General features: G+C 40.1%; 1 protein-coding gene across 1 annotated transcript; it reads right to left on the reverse strand.

The window, feature by feature from the left end:
- Window positions 1–314: 314 nt before the first annotated feature.
- Window positions 315–13,718, reverse strand: LOC5521845 (solute carrier family 23 member 2). Its single transcript, XM_048724037.1, has 13 exons — window positions 13,304–13,718; window positions 11,462–11,519; window positions 11,236–11,373; window positions 8,686–8,843; window positions 8,527–8,612; window positions 8,080–8,152; window positions 7,635–7,792; window positions 6,370–6,394; window positions 5,887–6,007; window positions 4,890–5,046; window positions 3,426–3,679; window positions 2,630–2,903; window positions 315–674 (listed from the first exon to the last, which is right to left on the reverse strand). Exons 2-13 carry the CDS (start codon window positions 11,501–11,503, stop codon window positions 349–351), a joined length of 1,812 nt encoding a protein of 603 aa, XP_048579994.1. The 5' UTR covers window positions 11,504–11,519; window positions 13,304–13,718; the 3' UTR covers window positions 315–348.
- Window positions 13,719–13,835: the final 117 nt, after the last annotated feature.

The following is a 13,835-nucleotide window of genomic DNA, read 5'->3' on the forward strand; positions in this document are numbered from 1 at the left end:
TCTCCTGTCCCAAGTATGGATTATTCCTTGCATAATCAATTGTTTGAACATATGTAAAAGTCTGTACTAAGACACAATTGCAACAGGAGTGAGAAGCAGCCTAACTACAAGTATCTTTTCGTATATTTCATTCAAAAGCTAAAATACCCCTATTTCCGACTTTACGCTTGTCGTGTATCACTCTTCTACGCTTGTCGAGTACTATCAAATCTTACGGCTCTGTTCTTCCGGCAGCATTGTGGGGAGCCTTCTCGGCCTCTGGGTGTAATATGGTAGGGACGGACTTCATGTATCACTTAGCACTGTTTTCCCTGTTTTATTTTTGTCGTGTCTCAATCTTTCAAGCTCTTACGGTTCTTTGCCTTCCATCATACTTACGGTCGCCTCCTCGGACTCATCGGGCAAGGAGACTGGGTAATATGGTACGAATGGGAGATACTTCGCTATCTTAAACTTGCACAAGCGATTCAATCCAAAAGGAAGGTCATAGATATGAAACGAAGCTACTTGACTACTCTCATCTCCCCCTTCGTTGACGATTTTACGCCACAAGAGAATACCGCGCTCTTCTGGTGTCCCTGGTAGGGCGTTGTCTAGGATGAGTCCAGTTATTCCTCCCACTGCCATGCTGGTCTTGAGAAGGACTGTGACGATTTGGTCGATCCCTTGTGAACCTGTGAATGATGAAGACATGGGAACATTACAAATCATGACCATCATTTCCTGATATCCCAGTTACTTGTGAACCTGTGAATGGTGATGTCATGAGAACCTTACAAATCATGATCATCATTTTCTGATATCCCAGTTACTTGTGAACCTATGAACGGTGAAGACATGAGAACATTACAAATCATGATCATTATTTTCGGGTATCCCAATCACTTGTGAACCTGTGAACGGTGAAGACATGAGGACATTACAAATCATGATCATTATTTTCGGATATCCCCATATAACACTATCGAGGATGCCTATTGTCTGGTCATTTAAGGGGCCATGTCAGTCACACCTTACATTGTTTTGATACCAGATTTATTTAGGGACTGCCCTACAGCTAAGCCCCGCATTTATTGTTCGTATCTTTAAGTACAACTACAGCTACTGTAAAAGCAGTCGGTTGGATATCCAAGAGCGGTTATACAGTTTGTGAAACTACCACAAGTACGGGCATCACCACAAGCTATTACGTCATAGTCGTTACGTCTCAGTTGGAAACGAATGTTCATGAGAAATCCCTTTCCTTACCCCTCCCCCAGGTAGATCAGTAGATACAGTAGTATCAGTAGATACAATAAATATTCTTACATTTAAAAAATATATATTAAAAAAATATATTAAAATCATCCAATCCAGGTTTACGAAATTGCTTGGATTTCCAAAAACACCAAAACGTTAGGTTTGAACACGTGATCATCAAAACGATTGAATTTTATTTGTATAATTTATAATTATTTTTTATTATTTTCTTTCTATAAAGAAAATTTTTGACAAAAGTTTAAATGCACTTGAGTTAAAATGCAACTTGAGAACATTAAAATCTATATTGTTTCCATACGCTTTTCATTCATGAAGTTTCATAAGAGATCATAACAAGACAACTTTTGATAAGAGACGGCGGGCTGGCTCACTGCTATAGTCAGGGGGAGTGCTTACCAGGGGTGTCAAGAGCATTGTGGGTAGTGGCCCGGGTGCATGTTCATCCGTTGTTATTTTCAAACATTTTAAATGCTTAAAATTGTAAATAGAAAACACGGTCATTAGCTCCTTCCGAGTCCTTATTTCATATATTTTCATTTACCCCATCTGTACTATGCCATAATATGAAAAGGTATTCGGAAATCATGAACGGCTGGTTTTAGCGCCAGCTAATCGAAAGTCATGAAAGTGAAACCAGAAGACGCATCACAATTATGTCTTTTTTGTAGGGAGTCTGGAAAACAGAAAACTTAAATTACAGACTTTTGGGAGGCTTGAAATTAGGATCAGAATATCTCCTCTCCTAAACCCTTGATTAAAACTTGAGTCCCTTCCCGAATCTCCGAACCTCCTCCCCTCCAAATATTGAGCTCGATAAATCTTACTTGGATATAAAGGAAGTGAAAAAAAAAAAAACGATAGGAGCGCCAAACTACGAGAGGAAAATAGAAAAGCAATATGCCAATGGGACGTTTTACTTTTTCAAATTAATGAGTCTGGTGAATATAGTTCATCCTATCTCTATATCGATCCTTCGGTACGCCCTTAGCAAGGGATATTTGATGACAATAACATGTACGAAAATACGAAAATAACCAAACGTTTTCTACCGATACAAACATTTGCACTCATTTACCTCAATCACACTTTCGCACCTTATCCTTACGGCAATACAATGATTACACTTGCACTGATAGTAAGCTCTGTAGCCTTTTTTAGCAAACGAATGGTGGAAATTGAAAAATATTTTCCGGTAGCTTTACGCGCGTATATTGTTATTCAAAGAAAAATGGAAATGTCCATTTGGATTATATACTAAGCTGCTGAGGTATTTTTATCGTGTTTCAAAGCAGTAGCCTTCCAAAAATGTGTTGCATGCGAAAACTGGAAGTTCTGGTTAATATAGTTACAATACAGTTGCTATAGCTACCTGTTGCTATGGTTTCCGGGTGCTTATTCAAATACCATGGCAACGCGAAGCCAAGCATCAGAGACACACCGATGATAAAGAGATTACGCGAAGAGTTGAGATTGATGAACTGCAAGTTGGAGATCCCTACCGCCGCTACCATTCCAAACATCACCATAAAGACCCCGCCTACAATGGGGTCAGGGATGATGGTGAAAAGAGCACCTATTTTACCGACCACGCCCAAGACCACAAGGATCAGCCCTGCGTACTGGATCACACGCAAACTGCCAACCTAAGGAAATTACAAAAAAAAAATTCTGAAATGTATATGTTCTCTTTATAGCACTTAAAAAAATGAGTTGATGTGACAGCTAATAAATAATACCGCTATAGCACTAAAGCATGCAGCGACCAGTGTTGTTGAGACTCGATGGCCCTGTTATGGATTCCTGTAATGAATTCCTGGATTATGTTGGTAATTGTACGGTGTACTTGGTGGTGTAGTGGTAGGTACTTGGTGTATGGTGAATAGTGAGGTGCGTGGTGATAGGAAATGTTGTTGAGTTGTTTGCGCACTAGCGACTTAATGCGCGTTTATTCCGTCGTTTTTCCAGCTCACCCGGTCAATTCCTTATTAAGATATTACAAACAATACGCTATTTGCAGGAATTTGGGTTTATACATAGTTGATAAACGCGATGTTGAACAAAAAGCCGGGGTCCTAGCGTTTTAGACTATAAGAGGTTGCCCGCGCGCTCTCTCCACGCTCTATTAGTAAAATGATAGCCATTGATGGGTATACGAGTAACAATACCTTTGTGATGCCGATTGCCCCAATATTCTGGCTGTATGACGTAGTTCCGTTACCACTCCCCCACAGTCCGGTGATGAGACACCCAATGCCCTCCACACCAATCCCGCGATTGATGGCATGCTTAGGGGGAGGGGGTGCGCCGGATAATCTAGCGCATGCGTAGTAGTCGCCCACGGATTCTATCATTGAGGCCAAGACACCGGCCAGCATCCCAAACACCCCTGCGGCACTGACGCTGGGCGTTCCCCATTGACCTGTCAGTTAATACAAATGACACAATATGTAACTGTAATTTGTAGTTTCAACTTTTAAGATTCCAGTGCTCTGGAGCGCCCCGATGGTTTCCAGGCATGCACTGACATATCATGGCAACGAATAGAAATTTAATACAAGAGGGACGTGACCTCAGCGAAGCAGTTTACGCAATTCATTTAAGGGAACCTAAACCAGTTATTCTTTCGCAGAAGATGGGGTTTGAAATAAATTACCTGGGTAAGGGAACCTGAACCAGTTACTCCCTCGCAGAAGATGGGGTTTGTAATACATTACCTGGGTAAGGGAACCCGAACCAGTTACTCTCTCGCAGAAGATGGGGTTTGTAATAAATTACCTGGGTAAGGGAACCTGAACCAGTTACTCCCTCGCAGAAGATGGGGTTTGTAATAAATTACCTGGGTAAGGGAACCCGAACCAGTTACTCTCTCGCAGAAGATGGGGTTTGTAATAAATTACCTGGGTAAGGGAACCTGAACCAGTTACTCCCTCGCAGAAGATGGGGTTTGTAATTAATTACCTGGGTAAGGGAACCAGAACCAGTTACTCTCTCGCAGAAGATGGGGTTTGTAATAAATTACCTGGGTAAGGGAACCAGAACCAGTTACTCTCTCGCAGAAGATGGGGTTTGTAATAAATTACCTGGGTAAGGGAACCAGAACCAGTCACTCTCTCGCAGAAGATGGGGTTTGTAATAAATTACCTGGGTAAGGGAACCTGAACCAGTTACTCCCTCGCAGAAGATGGGGTTTGTAATAAATTACCTGGGTAAGGGAACCCGAACCAGTTACTCTCTCGGAGAAGATGGGGTTTGTAATAAATTACCTGGGTAAGGGAACCAGAACCAGTTACTCTCTCGCAGAAGATGGGGTTTGTAATAAATTACCTGGGTAAGGGAACCAGAACCAGTTACTCTCTCGCAGAAGATGGGGTTTGTAATACATTACCTGGGTAAGGGAACCAGAACCAGTTACTCTTTCGCAGAAGATGGGGTTTGTAAAACATTACCTGGGTAAGGGAACCCGAACCAGTTACTCTCTCGCAGAAGATGGGGTTTGTAATACATTACCTGGGTAAGGGAACCTGAACCAGTTACTCTCTCGGAGAAGATGGGGTTTGTAATAAATTACCTGGGTAAGGGAACCAGAACCAGTTACTCTCTCGCAGAAGATGGGGTTTGTAATAAATTACCTGGGTAAGGGAACCTGAACCAGTTACTCTCTCGCAAAACAATCGTCCGCGCGTCTGTCCTTGCGAAGAAATTTGGGTGTTTGGGGTTATCCGGGAATCCCCCCGCAGCCGTGATGATAGCGCAGATCACCCACGACACTAAGATCGCTAGAATGATCTGAAAAAGGAAAAGATGATAAGGATGATGCATTCATCAGGTACTCAATAAAAATTGAGTTTGGAGGTATTTGTTGTGAGGAAATATTAAAATGTATGTTTTAGAAGAATCAAGCGTGTAAATGTGAGTTTAACTCTACAGTTTGAATTGGAGTACGTTCAAGCAAAAAATTGAATTCCAAAGTTCAAGAAATAAGGTTCTTCAAAATAACAATATATCTATAAAACATGAGCCATCAGGCCATAAAATGAATAGAAAATGTTTTCTTTAATTGGAAAATGATTTCCAAACCACCAAAAGACAAATACCTTAGCCTGGAAGTTGCCTTGAAGTGGAGCTCGTGTGGCTCGGTGTGTTAGCACTTTAGCGTATGGTTAGATTCCCGTTCGGGTTCGGTTCCCGTTCGAGACATGGATGGTATCTTTCTGTTTCTCGACTCTGAATTTTACTTGTTGAACGTATTCCAAGATGGGACATTCTTAATACATACCTGATAGGATTTTAGCTGTGAAGCACTTAGAACATTGTTTATACAGTATAAGCGCTTAATGCTAATTTTTTTTTAATTTTAGGGCACAGGAAACCTGGTAAGAACGCTTTGTACTAGGCCGGGCACACACACGCAGGCTGTCCCCCTATCCTTTGTACTAGGCTGCCCAATCCTTCAATCGTCGATAATCGATCTGACGTTTCAGTGACATAGAAGTCCTCCCAAATAACTCGCAAATGCTTTGAAAGTATTTACCAGTTAAAAGGGGGTTTCCTTGTACGCCAGATGAGCAACCTTGGGGTAGTGTTGGGGAGTGGAAATAGTGAGGATATTCGCGTAACGGCACTCACCGGGAACAGTCTGAATACCGGACAGTGTGCATTGTAGTAGCCTTTCTCTCTACTGTACGCGGGAATAGGAACCTTGATGTTGGTCAAGACTTGAGAGAAGATCGTGATGAGAGCCACGGTCCTGAGAGATACCAAAGATAACACGTAAAGAATTTAGCCAAGAATTGTCGTTTTTCCCAGACGCGGGCACTTCCATATAAGGAAACTAATATATCCCTTATTTGGAAAACCTCCACGATTCTTGTCATTTTTAGGGCTCTCGTACCGCAGGTGCTTCGCAAACTTTGTGAATTGTATTCAGAAGAGAAAAACAGTGACTGTGACCATATAAAGTCAACGAAGAAAGCCTCTAAAAAAAACTAAAAATTACTCGGTACCAGACCCCTAAAACGACAACGGTTTCTTCATATGATAGCGGGGTAAGAACTAGTAATAGTACTATCTGCTTTGTATGCCAGAATTTTTCACACTGCGTATACTCACATGAAAGCGACTCCCCATTGACTACCTGTAAATAAGTAAAGCTTTTAGTATGACACAATAAACAGCTCTTCTAGCTTATCATGTTTTTGTAGATAAATCTTTGTTTTTAAACAAGGACCCGCACTAAAAAAGGGCTTAGCTCCACCCCCTTTTGGCTGAGTAAAATTCAAATTTCAAGATGACTTTTTAGTTGTTTTATCGCCAGAAATCTGTTCCTATTTTACTGGACATTCCTGCTCTTTTGATTGTTAATCAAAAGTATCCAGGACAAAATAAACCGAGAAAACGAGAAGAAAAGCGCTTCAAAATTGAGTTTTGGTTTCGCTCCTCGTGGGTCCTTGTTTAATGCAACAACGCCATTAGGTAAAAGAGGCAAAAAGACGATTCAAGTCCACTACAATCTTTCAAATCATTGTCGCCGCGAAGCTCGGAGCCTCTGGTAATTAGGTATGTGACAAAAACCGGAGTTGTTAAATCAAACGAATATGTAACATGCTAGTCAACCGGATTTGTAACAAAAATCAAACGAATTTTTAACAAAGTTTAACAACAGGATTTGTAACAAAGATCAACCGTATTTGTAACAAATCAAGGATTTTGTCAAATCGTTTAAATACCAATCCCAGTTATAACAAAGGTGAAAACATTCAAATAGTCTTTGTTGGGTCTAACGTACATATCTGTTAGCAGATACATTGCGCCCCTCCCCCTCTGAGACAGGTCATATTATTACGACCGTCTAAGAATATATCTGCTAAAGGACGCAATTTTAATTACGTCATTGCTAGAATACCCCCCGACTCTAGCAATGACGTAATCAGAATACCTTTCTGTATATATCTGTTAGCAGATACATTGCGCTTTTCCCTAAAGTCAATGATTTCAGATAAAATGGTAAAAAAATTCCGTTTTTATATGAAGATCTATAAACTCGGGAGTGAAAAGCCAATTTTCGATGATAATTCTTCAAATCAACTCACTATTTCGAGCTTTGGAGGTGAGCGGTCCGGTATCGCGGGGTCCGGATCGTAGGATACCGGACCTCACGAGAGCCAATCTGAGCGCGCGATTTGATAGACATCGAACCCCGAAAACATAAACAGCTCGAGTCACACTAAAGGATAATGGACTTCCCGGGGGACTGCCTGGCGGCATGAATGCATGATGCATAAATAAAATTGACACACAATCTTTTCCTTTTCTCACGTTTGATCATAAAGCTTTATTTCGACCCATCGCTATCGATTTTTCTTTTGCAATCTTACCAGCTCGCTCTGCGGCGACATGGAATAGCGATAAGCCAATCAGAGTGATCGTAGGCGCCACAGTGATTGGTCCAATGAAGCGCAAAAGGAATCCCATGACTCCTGAAAATCCGATAAAGATTTGGAACAAGGAGGAGACCATGATGGCACCTTGGATCAGGACAAGAAAGAGAAAACAGATAAAGGAACCTATTTTGGACTTAATATGAAGATAACTAGGAAAGCAAATGCATAATTTCTATTGAGTTCATTGACCCAACAGGAAAACTGGCAACAAGAATATATGCCACCAGATTACAGAAAAACCTTCTCATTTTGGCCTTTTAAACACGGGAGCAGGGCCCAAGAAGGGTCTAATTTGCGTTTGCACATAACATGCTTTCATCTGTTTATTTCCAGAGCTGTTTCTGTGACAAGGAAAGCATCAAAATAACGTTATTATACCTCTCGCATTCTTATCCTCCAATCACCGCTGTTGTGTATTGTTGCGTTAGCTGTCGCGTTCAAGCCATTTATATCTGAAGAGCAAAATTTAAAATTTACAAGAGCTCTAGAGATACCAGACCCACACATTCTTATTGGAATTTTAATACTGAACTTAGCAGACTTTATCTCAACTGTGGAGTTTTCAGTTTATGGAGAGCGCAGGTGAGTATATCCATATAGCAGATAGGTAATATCAAGAGATGCAATGCGTTTACTTTTATCTACATTTTCTCTCGCTTGCGTTCAACAGGTTCTCACTCGGGTTCTCACTCGTGTTGTGCTTGCTTTCAATCTATCGGTACATGATAGTGATGTGGCGCGCGCGTCAAAATTCCTTGATGACTAAAATATGCAAAGTAAAGCAGTATCGTACAGCAAGATTGGATCTTTTGCTAATCACCTGTACTCGCTGGACACTTGAACTGCGGGAGTGACAAGATGGCAAAAGTCGGCGCCAGAAACGTGAATGTTCCACCTTGGACGATTGGCAACCTACGACGCAAAAAGGATGTTGTGGATGATGGCGTTGAATAGCTTTGAGTGATAATAGGAATTCTTTATTTACCTGACGCCGAAGGTCGTCTGCAGAAGAGTGGAGATACCCGAGACGAAAAAGATAGTGGAGAGAACCTCCGCGACGACTAGAGGGTTGTTAGAGAAGCACATAGGTCCACTCAAGACGAATGAAATGGAAAGAGTTCCGCCCAACATCGTCAGGTAATGCTGGAAAAGGAATTAATGAATCAGGATTAGAGGCAGATATGCACCAGTCAATTGAAACCACGGCACCCCGACCCCCGGGACATAGCGGGAAAATTAACATTCATGTGGTGTGAAACGGCGTTACTTTCACGGCCACTGGGGCCTTTCACGCTGTTAAAACCCCCGATACATGGCCCCGGTGTTTTCCGATAACGTCCCATTATCGAAAGCCATAACTTTCTTTGAGCTGCCCTGTTCAGTGAACGAAACTTCGGCGGGAAAAAGCGTATGCATACTACACCCACTTCCGGGCCCTCTCTAGTATTTTCACCACAGGCTACCCCAAATTTAAATATCAACAGACATCGATAAACTATATTTTTTTCAGTCAATACCATAGATATTTTGCAAGTTTCGTTGTTGAAAGACTATAATTTGAATATGCCGTGAAAAAAACGGGGAAGTCCAACGCAATTTACGGTTCAACGTTAATTCCCCGCCCCCTTTCCCGGCCTGTTGAGGGCTTCTGTTAAATCATCCCCCCCGGTGGACTACAGGTGTTAAATAGGTGTTAAATCCCCCGCGTGACCGCGTTACTTCCCCGGTATGTCCCGGGGGTCGGGGGGCCGAAAAAATCCTGGTTACTCGCCCGGTAACTTACGAGCTCAAGAGCAGCCTCTGAGAACTCCCGTTAACTTACCGGGAATAACGTACTTTAAATGCGAAAACTGATACCCAAAACTTTTTTTTTCCTTAATATTTTCAGCTAAATTTATAGATCACCTATTTATCTTGAATTGGCCAAGTTAAAATATCCAAATTTGGTGCTTTTTTTATTAAATCTCGCCATTTTCAAGTTGTATCGAGTTGTATAGAGAGTTCTCACCACTTGAGGAAACCATTCCACTGGTTTCCTCAAGAAAGAAGTGGGCCAATCACGGCTAGCATCATTTTATGGGATTCCTTACCAGCCAATAAGATTTCTTTTTCTCAAATAATTTGACATTTAGCTGTCACCGTGCGCCTAAAAAATGTAAACAACTTTGCGAAGGTATTGGAGGTTTTGCTACTTTGTCATTTTTTTCGAGAAGTGCCGATGCCACAGCTGTGTTTGGGGTACCGGTTGTCTACAGACATCGACAAATCTACGATTTTTATTGATATTCAATACTTATTTTGCCAATCTATTCATAACTCTGAAAATTATAATTTGCTTATCGGGAACCCGTAAACAACCGAGACGCTACCGCTAGCTTCTAGAAACGCTCTTCCTCGCCCGGAAAAGTATCCCGAAAACTCTCCCGGTACCCTAACGGGCCCGGTAATTACCGGGAGTTTTGAGAAACGACCCCCAGATCTACAAGCCCTTTGGTACCTCTAATAGAAATAGCTATATTTGAAGGCTATATTTGAATTAAAATGATTTAGCCATTCCAAGACCTCTCGAGGGGCATTAAAAGTTTTTTTTTAACATTTTGTGTAAACCTTTATATATTTATTTATTTATTATATTTATGTATCCGTACTTTATTTAGCTGTATCTTAACGAAAATTCTTCGCACCCTCGCCCTCTGTCTTGCTTTGTTCTTTTTAAATTTTTTGTTTGCTTATTAAATATGTATGATCTGTGTGCTTGTTTTTTCTAATCAGGTTATCGTCCACCTTACAATAGAATAGATACTACCAGGCAGATCTCCAGAAAATTCGAAAAACAAAATACAGCTGATACAGCTGTAAGCGCAACCCAAGCCCGCCTAGCCCTCCGCTACTCTAGGACCCCTACACCCAAAATGGGTTGTATGATGCATGATATCCTATTCCGCAAAACAAAATAATAATAATAATAACAACAACAACAACAATAACAACAACATCATCATCATAATCATCATCATCATCATCTTCATCATCATCATCATCATCATCATCTTCATCATCATCATCATCTTCATCATCATCATCATCATCAGCATCATCATCATCAGCAGCATCATCATCATCATCAGCATCATTATTATTATTATTATTATTATTATTATTATTATTATTATTATTATTATTATTATTATTATTATTATTATTATTATTATTATTATTATCATTATTATTATTATATAATAATAATAATAATAATAATAATAAATTTAGTTTTGTGCTTGTTTGTTGATGGCGCATATATAGCCGATAGGGAAAGGAAGGGGTATTCTACAGCGTTGCAGTTAACCCATGCGGATTTGTGGGGAATAACGTTTTTTATACTTGGAATCTAAGTACTATCTACGGTTGTGCAGATAGGAATGTAAAATAGTCAAACCTAAAAATGAATCACTTATAAGGTTTTTACTCAAATAGAATTTACTTTTGGGGCGTTTCTCTCTGCCTTGTCTTTTTATAATTGAGACACTTTCCTCACCTGGAATCCGAGCGAAAGGCAGGCGTACCATGGTGGGTTTTCATCAACAACATACGCGAGGCCAAGTGCTTTCCTTCGAGATCGAGCGTTTTTATTATTATTACCAGGACTTGGCACCGCCAAGTTGTTATCCTGATCCTAGACGGCAATCAAGAAATCAAACCTTCCGTTATGGTCTATAACCACAACAATTCCTTGTAATCCGTAGCATTTTTTTTTAACTTACCTTTTCGATTGGCAGGTTTTTCTCTTCATGACCTGTCGTCATTTTGAGTTCTTGACCGCTAAATGATTTACAGACTCCTTTATTGACACCATTCAATATCATAATATCATAATCTATTAGACAACTAATACTAATGAATGAATAGCTAAATGAAATAAAAAAAAACTTTATTACATAAAAGAAAACCTTTTTTTATGTAATATATATATATTTTAAAGTTATCTACCATATCTTGGGTCGGTTTTCTGGGACGATCATTGGTCATTTCTGCCTAAATGCGATCATGGCCATGTAAATATCAAAATTATCTGTTACTTCGACACAAAGCGATTATGCCAAAAAGTCATTATTGTTATTATTCTTACACAAGAGACCATGATATACATCATGGTCTCTTGTCTTACACTAACTCTGCGTAAGCTGGTTGGCTTAGAGCTAAACCGCTTAAAGAATCTCGATAACCCACTCCTTTGTTATTGTATCATTGAAAATTCAGCGGTTTATGTGCAAGAAAACTTCAACAATCTACGATCGAGTGTAGTCTGATTTGTTATTGACGATATTTGATTGAAAATATATTGATTACTTGCTTGAATCAGCGTATATGGAAATGATTCCTTGATTGACTCGCCATTCAATTAAACGGGAGCATAAAATAACGGTGTGTTGGCCTTTTTCGCACGCAGCCATTCTTTTCTCCTGTTATCTATTTTTTGTTTGAATTTCTTCTTTTTAAAACTTCCCGTTTTCCGTGTCCAATGAGTTCCCGAGGAAATTTATGAACTCTAGCATCCTCAGCAGGCAACTCTAAAGGGTTTATTGTCTATGTTTCGGATTCTCTAGGACCCGGGAGAGGAGCCCCTACCACTCCCTCTCCCCCAAAGATTTTCTATGTTCTTGTTCGGATGGTTTTACAACGTTCGATAGTTTTACAACGTTCCTCCTCACAGATAGCACAAGGGAGTCTCTTGTTCTTCTTTCTCGATCTTCCGGGCTCTCTAGGACCAAACGGAGTACGGCCTTCTGCTTGTACCACAGAAATCCTTAGCCTTTATGCCTTCACACGAGGTCTTAATTACGAGAGTACATCGTTATTAATCGACCCTTTTATAGTGTTACACACATCATAACAGTTTGTACACGTAATGATGACCTATGCGCTCCGTGCGTATTGTTTGCAACAGTACCCATGCTAGAGATGGGCGTATATTTAAGGATTCAGAACCCTGTTTCTCCTGCCCTTGCATGTTACACATGTTTTTAGCATAAACTTGCTTACAGGAACAACTGTTTTTTTGGGCTGCGCATTGAACTTTGATCGGATTAAAAACTTACGTGGAATCCATCGGTTTTACAAAGACAAGAAAAGATACCGTTTCAAAATATAATGCCTACAAGTAGCTATTGCTCGATATCCAAACGTGTAAATTCTTAACATTATGAGTTAACAAGTAAATTATTCAGTAAAATTACAAAAGATACAAGGACAATACTAAAACATGAAAATATGGAAAGTGACCTTAAAAGCTCTACTTGGCCAGTATTGACAAATTACGACAGCACCCATAACTGATCGGTGAGCTAGTACTGACATGTAAATGTGTGAAACCGACATGTAAATGTCATTATACCAATATACCAAGTGAAAATGTCAATATACCAATATACCTAGTGAAACTGACATGTAAATGTCAATATACCAATATGAATATCAATCAATTGAAAGGCCCAAATATCAATATCAATATCGTATTTAAAAAAAAACATAAAAATAGTTGCAGATAAAATACAAAACAGCATACACGTGGATAAACCCACTTATCAAAAACTCTAGCACTATACCTTTGAAAACAGGACGCCTGAATTTTCTGTTTTTGGTTATTGGCGCTCTTGATCGCTACTGCTCGCGTGGAAACCTGAAACAGGAGGTTGTGCTTGTATTCTTTGAGGTGCGGATCTTGTTACACAGGTCAAATTCCTGAGTTTGGAACGTGAATTTTAGTCTCTTCGCAGCCCCAAGTGGTCGGAGCCACACACTGCGAATATAAGCCGTTCACTCACATGCACAAATCTAATAACGGAGCGCCGTGTGAGAGGAGCCCCATATCAAAGAAAAACTGGTATACCGTAAATGATCTAATAATAGCCCGGAGCGTTAATTAAACTTCGATGGTCAGAGGGGGGACGTTTAATAGACAGGAGGCGTTTATTGAAGAGGGGCGTTCTTTACAAACTATGAAAATATGATAAGACACAAGTACAGAAAGTTGGATCACGTTAAATAACCTTTGTAACGCTTTTTGACATTGAGAAAGTCTCACCCAGTAGAAGCCAAGCTCAGATTAAACAAGAAGGCAATTTCATTTCTATTACC

Source organism: Nematostella vectensis, chromosome 2 (genome assembly GCF_932526225.1).
Source record: "Nematostella vectensis chromosome 2, jaNemVect1.1, whole genome shotgun sequence".
NCBI lineage: Eukaryota > Metazoa > Cnidaria > Anthozoa > Actiniaria > Edwardsiidae > Nematostella > Nematostella vectensis.

Coding starts and splice junctions, on each gene's coding strand:
- LOC5521845 (XM_048724037.1), bottom strand. CDS start 11,503: ATGACGACAGGTCATGAAGAGAAAAACCTGCCAATCGAAAAG. Junction 5,047..5,886: donor CGGTATTCAGACTGTTCCCG/GTGAGTGCCGTT, acceptor TTCCTTTTTCAG/ATCATTCTAGCGATCTTAGT. Junction 3,680..4,889: donor GTTCAGGTTCCCTTACCCAG/GTAATTTATTAC, acceptor ATTAACTGACAG/GTCAATGGGGAACGCCCAGC.